General features: G+C 42.3%; 1 protein-coding gene across 1 annotated transcript in view; it reads right to left on the bottom strand.

Moving 5' to 3' along the window:
• LOC146566671 (dual specificity calcium/calmodulin-dependent 3',5'-cyclic nucleotide phosphodiesterase 1A-like) overlaps positions 1-17,973 on the bottom strand; it is a 50,082-nt gene extending 32,109 nt beyond the window's left edge. Inside the window, exons 1-3 of the mRNA XM_085286236.1 lie at positions 17,889-17,973; positions 15,702-15,752; positions 15,375-15,534 (exon numbers count right to left, since the gene is read on the bottom strand). Of these exons, the coding sequence (XP_085142362.1) occupies positions 15,375-15,534; positions 15,702-15,752; positions 17,889-17,973 (296 nt within the window). The remainder of the gene's footprint in view (positions 1-15,374; positions 15,535-15,701; positions 15,753-17,888) is intronic.
• Between the last annotated feature and the right edge of the window lie 811 nt (positions 17,974-18,784).

The following is an 18,784-nucleotide window of genomic DNA, read 5'->3' as shown; positions in this document are numbered from 1 at the left end:
AGCATGGTGACACTGCCAGTATTAACCTGTAGGGCTGGACTGGGACAGAAAATCGGGCATTTTGACTAGAGACCGGCCCACCAGGGCCCTATTTCAGGAAGCCGGTTTAGAAAACTCAGAGTGAAAAACGATACTCAGGGTTGAGTAACCCCGAACTGTCCAACTCGGAATATTCGGTTTCAGAAAGGCTGATAACAATTAGTTCAATCAACGCGGAGTTGCTTTAACCCCAAGTTAAGCACGCGCACGAGGATACATAAAGCCCTGATTAGTGGAGCACAGATTAAGCGAGTCACCATGGAGACGGAGGGAAAGAAGGCGCGGTCAATGTATTTTACAGCGCTTGAGGCCGAAATTCTGATGGCAGCATATGCCGATAACATGCAAATTCCACAGAAAAAAAGTAACACAGCCTCAGCTGCAAAAGAAAGGGAGCATGCACGGCAAAACAAAGCGTCAATGCGTGAGTGTTAATTTAAACATTGATCTAGGGATTTCCACCCATTTAACACGTTATTTTATTTTATTTTATTTTTTATTTCATACATTTTATTTTGTGATGTGATGTGAGCGCAGGTGCAACCCAACAGGCCCCAAACGTTCCTGGCAGCAAGTAAAAATGAAATATAAAAATATAGTCCAACCAGGTAAGGTGTAATTGTATTATGAGTAGGGATGGGTATCGTTTAGGTTTTATCCGATACCGGTGCCAAATCGGTACTTTTGAAACGGTGCCGGTGCTTAAACGGTGCTCGAACCGGTGCTTAAAGAATGGAGAACACAAACTTTGTCCAAAAACCTCTCATGTTCAGCTGGTTTTTTTTGTAAAAAGATAACAATGTGTGCCTTTTCTGCAGCTATGTGGCATATATGTTTAACTGTTTCCCACTTTTTCTTTGGTCATTTTAGCCTTTTTGGCCAGGGTGAAGGGAGTATCTGCCATCAAACAAGAAGACAGCCGCATGTAGCTATGATGATGTTTGCTAGTTCACCTTACATGCATTAATGTAATAACGTGGTTAGCCTACTCAACGTAAATTACACACGAACAACATGAAGCTACTCATGCAGAGAAGAACGGCTGCTGCTGCATCATCATCCTCATCATTTCTGCTACACTGGCAGGGCTAGGGGCCAGGACTCTATTCTTCGGGTTTTTGGGGGATGTTGCTCCGGGTCCGATAACTGGCAACCCACCCGACGTGCACGGTGTGAGGTCTCACAGCAAGCTATCAAATATGGCGCATTTCTCGGCTTTTAAAAAAAACGCTATGCGTCGCCAGCTGTTTAATCGGATTCTTGGTGTTACCTCCTTTGACAGTATCACAGTATCAGCTTAAAGCACTTGTTACAGGCTGCTGAGTTTGCATATTTTGCTGTGAAGTACAGCCAGACTTTTGACCGCTTCGCCTTGGACATTTTTAATCTGTAGCTCTGCTCTAACTGAACGTACGTACCTGGCCCCGCCTACTATCCTCGGAAACGTAAAATGATTGGCTAGAAGTGTATCACAGCTCAGGAAAAAAAAAGCACCGAAATAAAGCACTGAAATGTGCGCTGCTTTTCGGTCTGCTTACTACCGTTTATGTCATGGCACCGGACACCGGTACCCATCCCTAATTATGAGCCATAGTGCTTGGTCTGTTTGTCCTATATAAATCAATTGCAGTTAGAGGTTACATTAATTTCCCCTCTGTAAGCACTTATTGAAATTATCTGAGCACATTACAAGTACATATTTGCTTACTCTGTATGCTCAAATGTGACCCGTTATAGCCAACAGAAAAAAGCGGAGGCCCGAAAAACAGGTGGGGGTCCTCCACCACCACCACTCACAGAGGCTGAGCAGTTGGCTTCCACATTTGTGATAATGTTGGCAGCATCACATATGATCTTCACAGTGCAGAGAACACAAATTAGCATCCATTACTATAATGAAATAATTTGTTAGTTTGAAATGCTACAGGGAACTATGTACCTGTACATTAATGCTGTGGAAAGACTTCCTGTTCACATAGTCTCCTTCATTTACTGAAGGAGCAATGATTGGAATGTGAGTGCCATCTATACAGCCAATCACGCCTGGGAACCGTGAAAATAAATGTAAAATTTAAGTAGTAGTTCAAGTATCACCACATCATGAATTAAGTTTTGTTCATCCTGATACCTGCAATTTTGTGGAATCCCTCTTTGATAAATCTTGTGGGTCTATGACCGGGGAACACCACAAACGAGTACAGGAGACGTTTCAGTGCAACTGTAACATTCCTGACTGCCCGACAGACGGTAGCCTTGGAAACGTGCTCAGCGTCACCAATATTATATAGAAAGCTCCCGTTTGCAAAAAACCGAAGTGCAATACAAATAATATGTACAGAACTGAGAGGATGTCCGCGGTGTGTCACATGAGCAATATTAGGCCTGAGGATGTTATTCAAATAAATTATAGATTGTGCTGAAAAACGGTAACGTTCACACAGAAAATCATCAGGAAATGATAACATGTCCGAACGCGCTCTAATCACTCTCTCCCGGCGGAGAGCTCTGCGGAGAATTTGGGCTTCAACATCTACTGGCTCTTCAAGGAAGGGGCACGCCATGTCTGACACTTCCTACAGTCAGGTTTCCGACAAAGAGGCGGAGAAGGTCAGGGTTAGTTGAAGTAAACCTGCTAGGGGGCACGTTAGCTTCACGGAGTGTGTCGTCATAGTAACTCACTCAGAATTAATCTAAACTCGCTTTGTGAAACCGAAAACCCAGAGTTTTCGTTAACTCAGGGTTTACTTACTCAGAGTTTGCACTAAACCGGCTTCCTGAAATAGGGCCCAGGTATTAAAGCCATAAAGCCTTTGAATGAAAACAAATGCTGTTGTGACAGTGATGTACACTGTCTTGTTGGTATATGTATGATTTCTATACATTTTACATCAGATAAAAACTTTGGTTGTAAGATTTAGATAATTATTTAATAAAAGCTAGATATTTTAAATGAGAGTAAGAAAGAAAAGTATTTCTTTGTGCCCCCCTCTCCCTGTTAATGCCCTACCTGGCCCCCTGGCAAAACTTTCCTAGACCCGCCCCTGCACAGTTACCAGCTGTCAGCTACATAAAAAAGAATCCTGGTGTTATTTGTCTCCCAGAAACAGTTCATAACTTCAACTCATCCATGTCACCTAAAAGGTAAACCTGTTTCTCCATCACCTGTTCAGCTCTGATGATTCAGTAAGGACATCTCCTGGTTTCATCTTCATGTTTCCCTCTCACCACATAACCAAACCGACATCATGACCAGCAGCTTTACAGCTGTGGCTCCAGCAAACATCAGCTGATACTAGAAATTAATATTAAATAAATTCTAACAACAGCTGATCAAGCTTAAACGTGCTGCTGTTGTTTAGCGCGACATCTGGTGGTTTCCTCTTTCTGGCGCAAAGTGGGCGATAAATAAACAAGAGAGAAAAGCCGATCAGCTGATCATTGATCAGTTTCATGATTGAAGTAGCAACAGGAGAGGCAGGGGGAGAGAACGAGAGAAGAAGAGGCAGCTGTGCAGCGTAACGACAGAATAACTCCAGCTTTGTGTCTTTTTTTCATTATAGCGAAAGTCCGGGACAAACTGCGTCTCTTCTCAGCTCAATACGAAATATTGTATGTAATATTTTCTCTGAATGAGGGACCATCCCATTTTTTTAAGGAGCCGTTGGCAACTCTACTAACTAACCTTATGAATAAAATAAAGTTCACTATCAGTAACATCATAGCACCCACCCAGTTGTATAAAAACTCCGTCAAGCTGGCTAGAACGCAGTACGAGTTATTGCAACTGAGGGTAAATAGTCAGCACAACGAAAATAAACTCCACCTAAACTTGGTTCATATCTGACCCAGATAGACTGCAGATCATAACTTCTTACCTGAAGTTCAGTTCACCTGACACTCGGACTGGGGGCTGCCTCGGGGCTCTCCTCCTGCCTCCCCTTCCCTCATCCACCTGCTGGCCTCTGTGGAAGCCCCGCCATAGCCACCACCAAACAACTGAGTTATTTTTACACATTGACCTGCATCTGGCCAATCCACCACCTCTCATTGTTCATGCCATTACAAAATGAATAAATAAATAAGTCACCGGGCACATGCCCGGTATGCCCGATGGCCAGTCCAGCTATGTTAACCTGCAACCAAATCTGCAGCTCCATACAGCAATGTTACGACTTAGATTATATCTTATAACTCATAACTCTTATGTTAGCTCCCCTCAGTAGCATACTGTCTGATATATTCGATGGCTGCAATAATTCTTTAACTGTTATTTTTTCTTTGGTATTCTAATTTCACCGAAGTTTACTAAACTCAACAAACTTAATATTACTTACCGGGACATTTATTCTGTCCTCATTTTCTTTCACCGAAAAATTGTTTCCTGCAGTGCCGTCTTTCGTGCTTGGCTCTCCTACCTTTGCTAACGTGATGCACATAGCGCAGAAGCCGATGCTGCATTCACTTACACTCGGATATCTGAGCTTCGCCGTGAAAACATAATCGGACATTTGATATTTGATTGAATTTTATTGTTTTGCCTTTGGGGTGGCACCTGGGGTGGCCAGTCTGGTTGGGGGGTGGCCTGTGCCCCCCCAGGCCACCCCGCTGGACACGCCACTGAGTGTGTGTGTGTGTGTGTGTGTGTGTGTGTGTGTGTGTGTGTGTGTGTGTGTGTGGTTCGATAACGTGAACCACAGTATTGTTCCGAAGTCTCACCTTGCTGGTTACTGTACTTCTGATGTTGACTCTGCATTGCTACCCCAGAGTGGCGTTATCTTGAACAGCACTTAGAATCACCATACTGGTTACACTAATATTATCAGCTACAGATGTTAGTGTGCAGAGAGGTGGTGGCAATGGTTAATGTCCTTACCCTCCAGATGTTCATAATAGGTTAGGCAGCACACAGATCAGCAATATACCCTCTTTTAACACGTAAGAACTGCATGCACATATTGATTGAAGAGACATCTCTGTCAATATTCCCTCTAAGCTGCGCACGTGCGCAATCTCTCCCGTATGGGATTAGAACGATGCCACCTTATCCCATAGTCCAGCCAATAATGCGATTTACATTCGTATATACGCAGCTAATCAACGTCGCTGACAGGTTATGACAGCGTCCTTATGACAGCGGTGTTTTAGCAAGCAAAGCGGCATGGCTGATGTGGAGTGAAGCCACGTTAATGACAACGTGGACAACCATTGGAGATGTGAGCAGGACAGACGGAACAATTGACGGAAAAACGACAGGAGAGGTCTCAGTGTCTCACTCCAACTTTGTTGATAGGCCACGTAAAACCAGAGTTATAATAAAAAATATCTGCAATGTTTGGTTTTCTTCCTGAATACTGTCGTTGTTTATATTTACTGCGGGAAGAAACGGTAAAAACGACGTTTTATAAGAAAAAAGGCTCGAAAGCGCTCTCCGCCTGTGAGCAAAAACAAACTCCATCCCCGTCTCCCTTTCCTATTCGTCCAAAAAAGTACCATGTCGACCAATCAAAAAATGATATGGCAACGTGGCATCTAGTTGTTGTTGTTTTTTTTTTTTTCTTTCTGCCTGTCCCGTTTGGCTCTTTTGCCATCAGAATTGTTGTCTAAAGGCAAAGAAAGATGCCCAACGGATTTACTTTACCAAATTGACCATCCCAGCCTTGCCGTAATGGCCTATTTGATTCACCTTTTATTGTTTATTTTATTTTCACTTGCTGAATACGGGACAGACTTGACTGGAGGAAAGAAGGGGAGAAAGAAAGAGGGAAAGAGAAACAGCTGAGAAGAGGGACGGGGGAGAAGGGCAAAAACCAAAAACCAACAGAACGGGCAGAAAAAAAAAAGAAAAAAAATACATATATCAATCACCTGGGTCACCTGCTGAGAAAGAAAAAAGAAAACAAGCAGAAGAGAACAAGAGTAATAGAATAAACAACATCACAATGATATATGGGAATATGACAGTAAATACTAAATATTAAACATTATTGTGCAGCACAGAAGATCAACAGAACACAGTGTGCTTTGAGGTAGGAGCCAAAAAGGGTGTAGTTTGTGGGTGTGATCACCCGTGTGTACACCTGTGAGCATGGACGCGCTTGTTTTTTTTAAAAGGTTCCTTCATGTAATGATCTGCTAGAGGGTGTGGGGGGGCCACAGCCCCGTCCTCCAGGGCATGAAGCAGGTATGGAGGAGATCAAAACTCCAGACATCCAGAGGCCCCCAGAACACAAGAGACCAAGGAAGACCAACAGAGGGGCAGCCGCGCCACTGTCCCAGAAAGAGCTGAGGAGAGTCCCAGATGAGGGCTCACTCAGCAACCGCGGAGCAGAAGCCAGGGGGAGTTGCAGTGACGCGCCCGTGAGCTCCGCTGTGCCTGAGTGACCGAGCCCCAGGCCGAGAGGCCGGGGGCACCCCACCTCCGAAGTGGCCCGAGCGAGCCCCAGGCTCCAGGCCCCGATAAGCGGCCGCCAAGGAGCATCTAGTTGTTAAGAAACGGGGGGAAGTTTTGGGAGTGACGGCGGTGCTTTGAGATGTGAGAGATTTGAGACGTTTAGCGCAAATCTTGTGTCGTTAGTGTGTAGTGTAGTTTTGTTGTGTGTGTCAGAACAATGAGGCGACTGCTGAATGTTACAGATGTTACAGGAGTGATACATCTCCTGTTGTCAGGCCTGCAGGTATCAGGCTGTTGTTCTCCTTTATCTCATAGTGGACAGGGTGTCCATTTAACGCTAAGTTCCTTACAAAGACATATTTTCAAAAAAGGGAAGTATTTTTATAATCCAACCATATCTGAGCAAGAACATGAAAACACACATGAGAATCCACAGAGAGACAGAGGTTAATATTAACTATTGACTGAATGCTTTGTGCTGCATAAAGAAATGGTGAGTGAAAAAAGTTGAAGGAGAAACAATACTAAACTTAACTTAACTTAAATATCCTGAGCCACAACTGAGCCAGCAGTCTGAGTAAAGATCTACATCTGTGATACCATACTATAAGCTCTTTAAGATGAGATGGGTCCTGATTATTGATGTGTAGAATGATTACAAATTTATAGTTTGGATTTAAAAAACTGAATTATTGATTTGGAATGATCAATTATTATCTTACCATTTAGAGAAGAGCTCCTGTCCAATCTGATGGTGCTTTTCTGTAACAGTACCTCATAAAACTTGAAAGTGGCAAAAAGGGCTGATCTACAATATTACTAGAGCTGGGCGATAGAACGATAACGATATGTATCGCAATATAACTTTTACTCGATAGAGAAATTAAGCTATCGCGATAGACCTCGCCGCTCTTGTCCTCTTAAAAAAAAAAAAAAAAAAAGGTCAGCCAATCCAAATTAAGTAGCGCAGAGCCGAACCAATCACAGCCGCAGCGTCACGTCGCGTGACTTGTTACGTACAGCACAAGTGCCAAGCTGCACGTGTGTTTGTTTGGGAAGCAGCCAGCGGGTAATGGAGCCAGCGCGTAATGGAGGAAATGAGTGTGCCGACTAGAAAAATCAACCGAGCGTGACCGAAGAGAAAACAGATGATGGTTCCAATGCCGGAGAGATTGTCGAACAGAAGAGCCATAGAAGTTCCGTAGTGTGAAGGTATTTCGGCTATTTCAAGTCTGACAAAAAACAGAGTAGCGTGCACTGTAAATTGTGCCGAAAGCAAGTCTGGAAATACAATAAACTGGTGCATGCGTCACACTGTGCGTCATGTTATTGTTTCGGTGAAATGAACTTCTACAATACTGTTACTGTTAATTGTACTCTCTGCAGTGTTTAAATGCTTACATATACACACAGTCCACACATACGACTCTGTTCTGCTTCTATGCCCCAGCTTTGTTTACTTTTTCCCACCGAGGCTTCTGATTGGCCAACATTTCTGCACGGTTAGGAATCTAGCGCCACCTGCTGTAGCAATGGGAATTGCATTTACCTGTGTGTTCCACCCGGGGTCTTGAGAGTGTAACACCGGAAGGTGAGAACCGGAGACTCATGACTGTTTATTAAGAGTTTAATAAAAGTTTACCTCGGAGGAGGGAAAGTTCAACCGAGCATCTTGTGAAGTTTATAGAGAGAACAAGATGAAACATGGTGGCAGCGGGGTCTAGAGTGATCCACACCGCGTTTTGAAGACAACAGATTGAGCGGACGGTATCGACGCGTCCAGCTAGGCTAGTTAGCCTCGGAGGTGCTAACGGCTCAGGACAGCAAGTGAGACGCTGACGAGAAGAGCGCAGCGGCGTCTACGATGGATGGATTGAAGCCACCCGCACAGTGGAGTATGGATTCAGTGAACCTGTCTAAAGCGTGGAAAACATGGAAAGAAGAGTTTACACTCTACACGGAACTAGCTCTGCCGGATGCTGAGGAAAAGGCGAGAGTGAAGCTGTTTTACTATCTGATCGGGGAACGGGGCAGGGAGCTCTGTGGAACGCTGATCGGAGCTGAGGCAAGAGTAACAGTAAGTGAGCTGATGAGAAAAATCGATGAACACTGTAATCCCAAAGTTAATGAGACTGTCGAGAGATACAGATTTTTTGCACGCAATCAGGCTCCTGGAGAAAATATTGATAAATATGTTACGGACCTGAGAATGCTGGCGGGCACCTGCAACTTTGGACAATTAAAAGACTCACTGATCAGAGACAGGATCGTCTGTGGCACGAACAGCTCCGGTTGGAGGGAAAGGTTGCTCAGAGAAGAGAACCTCACATTAGACAGATGTCTAGATATTTGTAGAGCAATGGAGATTTCAAGAGAATACAACAAAACAATAGCGGGACAGGCTGTAGAGGAACTGCATGCAGTAAAACAAAAAGAGAGAAAAAGACTGGATAAAGAGATATCATGCAGATTTTGTGGAAGAGCACATGAAAGACTCAAATCAAAATGCCCAGCATATGGAAAAAAATGCAAAAAATGTGGCAAAGAAAATCATTTTGCTATAGCATGCAGGAGTAAAAGCAGACAGAGTGAAAATGGAAAAAAGATCCACACAGTGACGGAGCAGGACTCGGATTCCTGTGAGGACATAATGACTGTCACAGCTATGACACAGACTGCAGTAGAAGTGAACCAGATCAAAGAATCAGACATGAAAAAACGAGAACAGCTGTTTGCAGGCATGATGATTGGCAACAGCCTGGTCAAGTTTCAAGTTGACTGTGGTGCAACCTGCAACGTTATTCCCATCAACTTGTTGAACCCGAACATCAAAATGGAGCACACAGACAAGGTTCTTGTGATGTACAATAAGTCAAAGCTGTGTCCATTAGGAAAGTGTAAGGTCAAGCTGACAAACCCAAGAAACAACAAAAAGTACAGAGTCGAGTTCCAAGTGGTAGAGGAGGATTGTAAATGTCATGAACCGAAGTTCCGAGCGCAGGCAGGACCCAGTAGCAGAACACACACACGAGGGTATGAGCGAATAAAGAAAGTAATTTTTATTGAAACTAAAGGTGTCCCGTGAGGGTAGCCAGAAAAACAACGGGTGAAACCAGACGAAACCGAGGGACCGCACAGGGAACGCCGAGAGCGGGGCTGTGAGAGGCTGTAAAACAAAAAGAGAGACAGATTACTGGGGTGCGGAAAAAAGGCAGCATATGAGGGAAGGTGGAGTGTGCGTCTCACGGTGATAGCCGGGCCGAGTGAACCAGAGGGGGGGGTGGAGCTCCAAAAGGGGTCGAGACGGCGAAGCTGAATGTGAACCGAATCCCAGGCGGACAGGTGGACAGGCAGGTGGCTCAAAAAAAACACGCCGAGTTGTGATCTGGGCACACAGGGAAAGAAAAACAGGGTTAGGTCCGATGGAGAGTTTGTCACACGAGTTCTTTTCCGCAGGCGTACGTTACCGCTGAGAGGCGACTACGGACTGGCGTGGAGCAGCAGGTAGGGCAGGATTAAATAGTCCACCTGGTGATCGCCTGGGATGGGATGCAGGTGTGGGGTTAGCAGCCACGCTCGTGGGCGTGGACATCCCAGCAGCACCCCGGACGCCGGGCCGCAGACCATGACAGTAAAACACCTCTACTTGGGAGAACAGCTAGTGAAGCGATGAAGCTAATACAAGTTAAATATGATAACATCTGTGCTTTGGACAGCTCAGTGACAACAGCTCCATCAGAGAACAACGCATGGTTGTTGGAAGAGATAAAGACTGAGTTTCAGGATGTGTTTACAGGAGATGGATGTTTGCAAGGTGAATATGAGCTGGAAATCGACACAACAGTGCAGCCCGTCAAACTGCCAAAACGCAGAGTCCCAGTGTCGATGATGAAACCACTGAAAGAGGAACTGATGAGCCTTGCAGACAGACAAATAATAGCACCAGTGGAAGGTAGTACTGATTGGATCAGTGGGATGGTGACAGTGCAGAAGCCAAATGGCAAACCCAGGATATGTATTGACCCAAGACCGCTTAACAAAGCTTTGAAGCGTAGTCACTTCCCGTTACCGACAATAGATGACATCTTGCCAGATGTGTCAAAAGCGAAAGTTTTCACAGTTTGTGATGTGAAACATGGCTTTTGGCATGTGAAGCTTACAGAAGAGTCAAGCCATCTCACGACATTCGCAACACCATTTGGTCGCTTTCGTTGGCTGAGAATGCCGATGGGGATCAGCCCAGCGCCAGAGGTCTTTCAGCGCAAACTGATGCAAGCGTTAGAGAACCTGCCAGGCACATACATCATTGCTGATGACATCCTGATCACTGGAAAAGGAGAGACGACTGAGTTGGCAGAAATGGATCATGACAGAAACCTGAGACTTTTCCTGGAACGCTGCAGAGAGAGAAACATCAAATTAAATGTGGAAAAACTCAAGCTTAGAAGACAGGAAGTACCATACATCGGACATCTACTCACAGCAGAGGGGCTGAGCGCTGACCCAGAGAAGGTACGGGCCATCACAGAGATGCCAGCACCAACGGACATAAAAGGGGTGCAGAGACTAGTTGGAATGGTCAACTATTTATCAAAGTTTTACAAGCATCTGTCAGACGACTGTGAGCCTCTCAGACAACTGACGCACAGAGATAGCCTATGGGAGTGGACAGACGTGCAGGAAGATGCATTTAAAAGACTGAAAGAAAAACTAACACAAGTCCCAGTTTTGAAATATTACAGCCCTGAAGAAGAGCTGACGCTGCAGTATGATGCCAGCGAGACAGGACTGGGAGCAGCTCTGACTCAACATGGAAAACCAGTGGCATTTGCAAGTCGTGCATTGACGCTCACTGAACGAGGTTATGCACAAATTGAAAAGGAATGCTTAGCTATTGTGTTTGGGATGGAGAAATTCCACCAATATACATATGGTCGTCTTGTGAGAGTGCAATCAGACCACAAGCCACTCGAGAACATTATTAAAAAGCCACTGTTACATGCACCTAAGAGACTGCAAAGGATGCTATTAAGGCTGCAAAAATATGATATAACCATAACATATGTTCCAGGCCGGGACATGCTACTTGCTGATACGCTGAGTAGGGCCTACCTGCAGGATAGCATCAAAAGCCAGACAGAGTTGGAGACAGAATGTGTCAACATGGTGGACTATGTACCTGTTTCAACAGAAAGCATGGACAGAATACGGGCAGGGACGAGAACCGACCACACACTACAAACGCTGATAAAAGCAATACAAAAGGGGTGGCCGGCCTGTAAGAAAGATGTACCTGTTGAAATAACCCAGTTCCAATCTTTGCAGGATGAACTGAGCACACAGGATGGATTGGTCTTCAAGGGAGAGAGAGTGGTGATTCCAGAAGCACTGCAGGCAGATATAACCCAGCGAATTCACTCAACACACATCGGCACAGAAGGGTGCCTCAGGAGAGCTAGAGACTGCGTCTACTGGCACGGTATGAACGACCACATCAAAAAGTACATCGCTACATGTGACATATGTCGGTCTGTGGATGCAAAACAACAGAAAGAGACACTAAAACCACACGAGCCGACCACCAGACCATGGACCAAAGTGGGGACAGATTTATTCAACTTTGAGGGTAGGGACTACCTAATAACTGTTGATTATTACTCCAACTTTTGGGAGATAGATTATCTACCTGATACCAAGTCGAGTACTGTGATTAGGAAACTAAAGGCTCATTTCGCACGTCAGGGAATCCCAAATATTGTTTTTTCTGACAACGGGCCCCAGTACAGCTCAACAGAGTTTGCTAACTTCAGCCGGAAATGGGAATTTCGACACCATACCTCATCACCTGGCTATCCGCAGAGCAACGGCAAAGCTGAGTCTGCCGTTAAAACTGCCAAACGACTCATGAAAAAGGCGAAATTGGCTGGACAGGATCCATATTTGGCCTTATTGGACCACAGAAACACCCCAACACAAGGTTTAACTACCAGCCCTGCACAGAGACTGTTAAGCAGGAGGACGAGGACACTTCTCCCAATAGGAGACAGATTGTTGCAACCCACAGTGACTGACAACAAGTTAGCACTGATGAAAAACAGAGAGAGACAAACAAAGTACTACAACAAGACAGCGAAGGACATGGACACATTAAACCCAGGGGACTTGGTGCGAGTCCAACCTTTTGAACCACACAACTTATGGACCAAGGCTAGAGTGTGTAACACTCTGGGAAACAGATCCTATGATGTGGAGTTGGACAACGGCAGAGTCCTCAGAAGGAATCGTCGCCATCTGAGGCGAGCTACGGAGGTCAAAAAAGACATGTCAGCACATCTCCAGCTTGAGGGACAGAACATTACTGTGCCAACACAGAGCAAAGAGAACACACAAAACAGCACTACCAGGTCAGGACGGGTAGTACAACAACCTGGATATTTGAAGGACTATGTATGCAATTAAGGGGTAATCTGTGAGTTATACGCTGTAATTTGTTTACTTGTCAGAGGAAAGACAAAAGAAAAAGAAAAAAAAGATCTGTGACGACATTTGAGTTATATGTTGTGATTTGTTTACTGGTTAGAGAACAGAGCAGAACATCTGTGATAATATTTTGAGTTATGGCTTTGTGATCTGTTTACTTGTTTGGAAGGAAAAAATAAATAAAAATAAGGAAATGAGAAACAAAACAGAAAAAATGAATAAAAGTAATACTAAAGGAAAATAGAAAGAAAGCTAAAAAAAGTAAGTGGAAGAAAGAATTTTTATTTTTGAAGAAAATTGTGTCTAACAAAGAAATGTCATGTCTAAGTTTTGTTCCAGTTGCAAATTGAGTTCTCAACTTATGAATAGTTCATTGTCTTTGTAAAAGAAAAGGGATGTAGCAATGGGAATTGCATTTACCTGTGTGTTCCACCCGGGGTCTTGAGAGTGTAACACCGGAAGGTGAGAACCGGAGACTCATGACTGTTTATTAAGAGTTTAATAAAAGTTTACCTCGGAGGAGGGAAAGTTCAACCGAGCATCTTGTGAAGTTTATAGAGAGAACAAGATGAAACACCTGCTGCTTTGGCATGTTCATAGCAGGGTTTTCTTTCATTTCTCCCTTTATGTGTGGACGGGATTATTTTTAAAACGAAAACGGAAAATACCCGTGTACGTGTGGATGTAGCCTCAGTCTCTGACTGGAAGCGCTAATTCGTCATTCGGCTTTTGTCAGACTAAAGTAACTGTTTGAAAAGCTCAGCTATACAACAAGGAGAGATTGAGAATTTCCTTTTAGTTCTCAGTTTATTTGATATTGACAAAAGTTAGTCAGTTTTGTCTGTTCACCTGTAAAACAAACTAAGATTTATTTTTAGAATTAATATTTTGTTTCTAAGTGGAATTGACAATTTAGTCTGTTTCGTTTGTTCTATTTTGAAACTTAAACGCTTTAGCCGCTGCCTTTTGTGTAGTTTGCAATATTTGCCTTTATCTATCTGAAAAAGTCTCATGTTCCTTAAGTACATCTACCCTGTTGAACTTATTATGGGAAATAAATATTTAAATAAAAACAAGCTGCTGATTATTTCACATTTTACTTGTGAGCAACGGCACATTTAAATCTTATAAATACAGTTATTTGGCTTATATCGTGATAGATATCGTTATCGCCTGAAATGAAAAAAACATATCGTGATATGAAAAAATCTCATATCGCCCAGCTCTAAATATTACCCATTAAAAATGTTATGTGGCATTAAAATGTCATATTACAACATCAGTGCCATATCAACACCAAGTGTTTATGTTACCTAGGTTTCACAATAATGAAACAAGCCCAGGCATAACTGATAGCAAATGTCATTCACCATTTTTCAACAATGTAGAAACTAAAAGGAAGCTACTTTAACAACTGCCAACCAAGTACTTTCTAAAATATGCAAAAAAAAAAAAAGGTTCCTGTTAAAAGTATAAACAACAAATTTGTTTCACCACTTAAGGCATAAACACCATTGAGTAAAACTTAGCTATGAAGAACGAGGTGATGTCCTAAGCAAACGTAAAGACAACTACACCAACTGCTCCTGAAGTACTCCCTAGTTGCACTACAAAAGAATAAGAAAAGCAAAGATAGAAATTACTGATGTGGTTACATGTTGCAAAAGCAGTGGTTTAGGCAGCTGGTTTAAAAGCCTGAACCAAAATATAAAATTCCAGGCATCTTATTTCAACAGAGTCGCTCTTCAAATTGGGTAGTGTCTCTTCTCTCATCCCAACCGGTCGCAGCAGATGGCCCTGCTGGTTCTGCCAGAGGTTTCTTCCTGTTAAAAGGGATTTTCTTTTCCACTGTCGCCAAAGTGCTTGCTCATAGGGGGTCATATGATTGTTGTCTTTTTTTCTCTGTCTACCTTACAATATAAAGCACCTTGAGGCAACTGTTGTTGTGATTTGGTGCTGTATAAATAAATAAATTGAACTGATTAAAATTGAATCATTGACAGTAACTCAGTAGAAAAAGAATAGAAATGCTCTACCTTTATTTTTATTTCTAAATGCTGCTGCCTACAAGCATCAATAAAACATTTTTCAGGATTACTTTCTTCTACATTTTCAAAAATGTTGTTATTGCATCTTTTTTAAAATATTGTAATTCATTTTTGAGGCACACTTCTACTGACTGGAAAGAATCTTTTTGTCAGTATCTTAACTATCTAACATGACAATGATCCAAAACACACTGCCAATGCATTATTCCTGGTTGAAAAACCACATCGACACATTTTCAATATTACTGAAGCAATCTGACAGAGACAGAGAATGGAAGAAGAGGCAGCCAACAAAGAAAGAAGAGAAGAGATTTGAATGCCGTTCAAGAAAAACATTCTTTAAGACCATTTAAAGAAATAAACGATGTGTGTCTATCTATTTGATAGTTATTTTTATGTATGTGTCCAAATCTGACCTTATAGCAGTCTTCTCAATGCTGTCTGGTGCATCAAGGATTGGCAGTTCATCAGCCAGGATCTCATCAGCACTGCGTGGGTCGATCAGAATTTCTTTGGAGTCAGTGACACCTGTTTGAGCTGTGACATCAGTGCACAGTGCATTCTGGGACCGTGAGCCTGGACAATTTTAATACAGATTGTTACCAGTAACACACACCACATTAACGTAACTCCTGAATATCCAGAGACTTTTATGTATTTTAGTGAGCAAAATACATATATTCATCATGGCCTGAAGACACTTTCAAGTATATAGAAAATTACATATACTGTGCAGAACTTACGTGAAAAGAGGGGTAGTGGGCGCTGGTTGTTGTCCCCTGCCTCATTGGCAACTGTGAAGCATAATTGTAATAAATACTCTTAAAATTGTAATTCTTAATATAAATCAGAAATGTAAAAGTTTGAAACTTTCATAATTCAGATATTTGAATCTATTTTTCTTGCCTGTTCAGACCTTCTGTCCAAGATTCATCCAATAAATTAAGTATAATTTGTAGTCTGTTACAAAAAAAATGGATACACCTTAACCAATGCATTTTGACTGCGGAAGACTGTTTTGTTATATACTAAGATACAGCTTTGTCTTATGAAAGATGTTGGAAGACACATGCAAGTTGTCTTAAAAGCGTTTTTGTATCAACATGAAACCTCTAACTAATTTGCTTGGAGTAAAATCTTATGAAAATCATAATACTACCTTACACAGAGAAAGGCTTTTGCTGTTCAACTGTGGGGTCGAGGAATGCACATAAAAGCTATCATCACGTTTAATGCAGGAACAGATGTTTAAAAAGTTGCTTTCTAAGGACAACGCTAGCAAGCACTCTGCTTGTGAGCAAAAAGACAAAAACAAAAAAACCCACCTGTTCTCTATTGGATTGAGATGTGAGAGATTTGTGACATCTAGTGCGTTTGAAGTGTCTAGTTAGTGTGTAGTGTACTCGTTTTTTTGTGTGTGTGTCAAAACATACTCAGATTTGGGGGGGGGGGGGGGGGTTGTCTGATTTTAGTTCAATTGTCTTAATACCATATGTCAACTTGAAAAAATAACTGTAAGTTCAGACGTGAGATTGTATAGAGGTAAAATGAATCAAAAACAGCTAATTTTACCCTAGAACCCAGAGGGTTAAATACACTTGTTTGTTATCTAAACCTTGTTTTACAAAATGGTAACACTGTGATTGTGTGTGTGTGTGTGTGTGTGTGTGTGTTCTATGCAAAGCCTTTTTTCATTGCTGAATGAGGCAGGTTGTATAGAGCGCTTTGAGTGCTCAGGTAGAATAGAGAAGTGAACCAGTTCATATACCATTTATGAATGAAATTGCCCAAAATGTCTTGCTATGCTAAAGCAGAGTTCGTTTCAGTGGAACTAAGAGCCCAAGCCCAACTTGTGAAAAACAACCCCACACCATAATCCCCCATCAACCAAACTTTACACTTGGCACAATGCAGTCAGACAAGTGCCATTCTCCTGGCAACCACCAAACCCAGACTTGTAATCCAATTTGCGAAATGATGAAGCGTGATTCATCACTCAAGAAGACATGTGTCCACTGCTCTAGACTCCAGTAGTGCGGTGCGTTACACCACTGCATCTGATGCTTTGGATTCTGCTTGGTGATCTAAGGCTTGGATGCAGCTGCTTAGCCATTTAATGAAGCTCTCCCCAAACACTGTTTTCAAACTAATCTGAATCAGTATTGTGGATGAGTGAGTGAATACGTAATATAGTGTGCCCCCAAATGTGTCTATGTGAGTATGTGTGTTCAAGCACACATCTCTCTGTGTGTTTGTGTTTACATACCGCAGTATCCATGAGAACCAGAAGGCATGGGAAATGACTATGTCATCATTTTGACTGGTCCAATTAAATATGTGTTGTCAGTTGTTAGGATACTGAGCTCAGGGAGTTATTATCACTAATTGTGAGGCAGAGATAAAGAACAGGCAAATTATCCTTTGTGACCATTTTCTGCTGTAGTTTTCATCAATTCAGAGAAAAATATACTGGCTTACATTCATTTGACAAATTCCCAACAAAACCCTAATATCTATACCCTGACCAAACACACACACACACACACACACACACACACACACACACACACACACACACAGAGGGATCTAGTTCTGTTAATGTAAATATAGGCAGTACCTCATTCACAATATAATTTCATCTCAAAATTTTCATATTGAAAAGGTTGTGATAATCACATTCTGATTAAAGAGTAGTCATTTAAGAATTCATAAGCTAGATAGAAAACTACTAAGCATTAACACAGAAATTATGCTTCAGTGTTGCATAGACCTAAATATGAGATCATACCGTGTTTAAATAAATAAATAAATAAATAAATGAATGAATATATATATATATATATATATATATATATATATATATATATATATATATATATATATATACATACATATATATATTTTTGGGGTTTTTTTTCAAAGTCTCTTACCAATTGTAAAGCTGAAGCCATCAATGCTGAACGTGGCACTCCGACATTTTTTAAATCCATGTTTTTTAGATTTAGATTCTGCCATCGTGACTCTTGATTCTCCTGTACACTCCTGTAATACCTTGTTTGTGAGTGGATTAATGTTGAAAGCAGATCACTGTTTCCCAGGAGGGTTGAGACCCAGGAGGCTTTTTCCCCTCAAGTGGGTGTAACCTTGGCTTTGCTGATAGTCATTTCAGATGCTGGAGGCGGTGCTGAGCTTTGAGCAGTTGTTTTAAGATAAGATGAGATAAGATTACCTTATTTCATCCCACACATAGGGCATTTGTTTTGTTACAGCAGAAAGTGGACAGTGCAAAGTTATATAGCAAAAATTAGAGAACACTGGAATACAATAAGAATAAGATACTGTATAGAATAGAATAAAATAAAATACTATATACAATAGAATAAAATAAAATAATATATACAATAGGATAAAAATAGAATACAAATGCTATAATACAACTTTGTCAGAAAAAGAGTATTGCACTTAGTCTTATTGCACATTTGTGGGTTTGTGTGTTTGATCAGCTGCAAATTCTTTGTTGTAGAGTCTAAAGCAGAGGGGAGGAAAGACCTGCGAAATCTCTCCGCCCCACATCATGGGTGCCGCAGCCACTGAAGGAGCTACTCAGTGCTGTCAGAGTCTCCGGTGGGAGATGTTGTCCAACAGGGATGACAGCTTAGCCACCATCCTCCTGTCACTCACCACCTCCACTGGGTCCAGAGGGCAACCTAGAACAGAGCTGGCCCTCCTGATCAGCCTGTTCAGTCTCTTCCTGTTAAGGAGTGGGTCCTTCACTCCAAAACACCTGAGTCTCCACAGCAGGTACAGCCCGCTCTGCCCTTTCCTG

Source organism: Mchenga conophoros, linkage group LG9, assembly GCF_057382185.1.
Source record: "Mchenga conophoros isolate Kocher_MC1m ecotype Shallow Benthic linkage group LG9, M_conophoros_male_GT1.1, whole genome shotgun sequence".
Classification (NCBI taxonomy): Eukaryota; Metazoa; Chordata; class Actinopteri; order Cichliformes; family Cichlidae; genus Mchenga; species Mchenga conophoros.
Note: the sequence above shows the minus strand (reverse complement) of the source record. Positions and strands in the feature narration are given on the sequence as shown.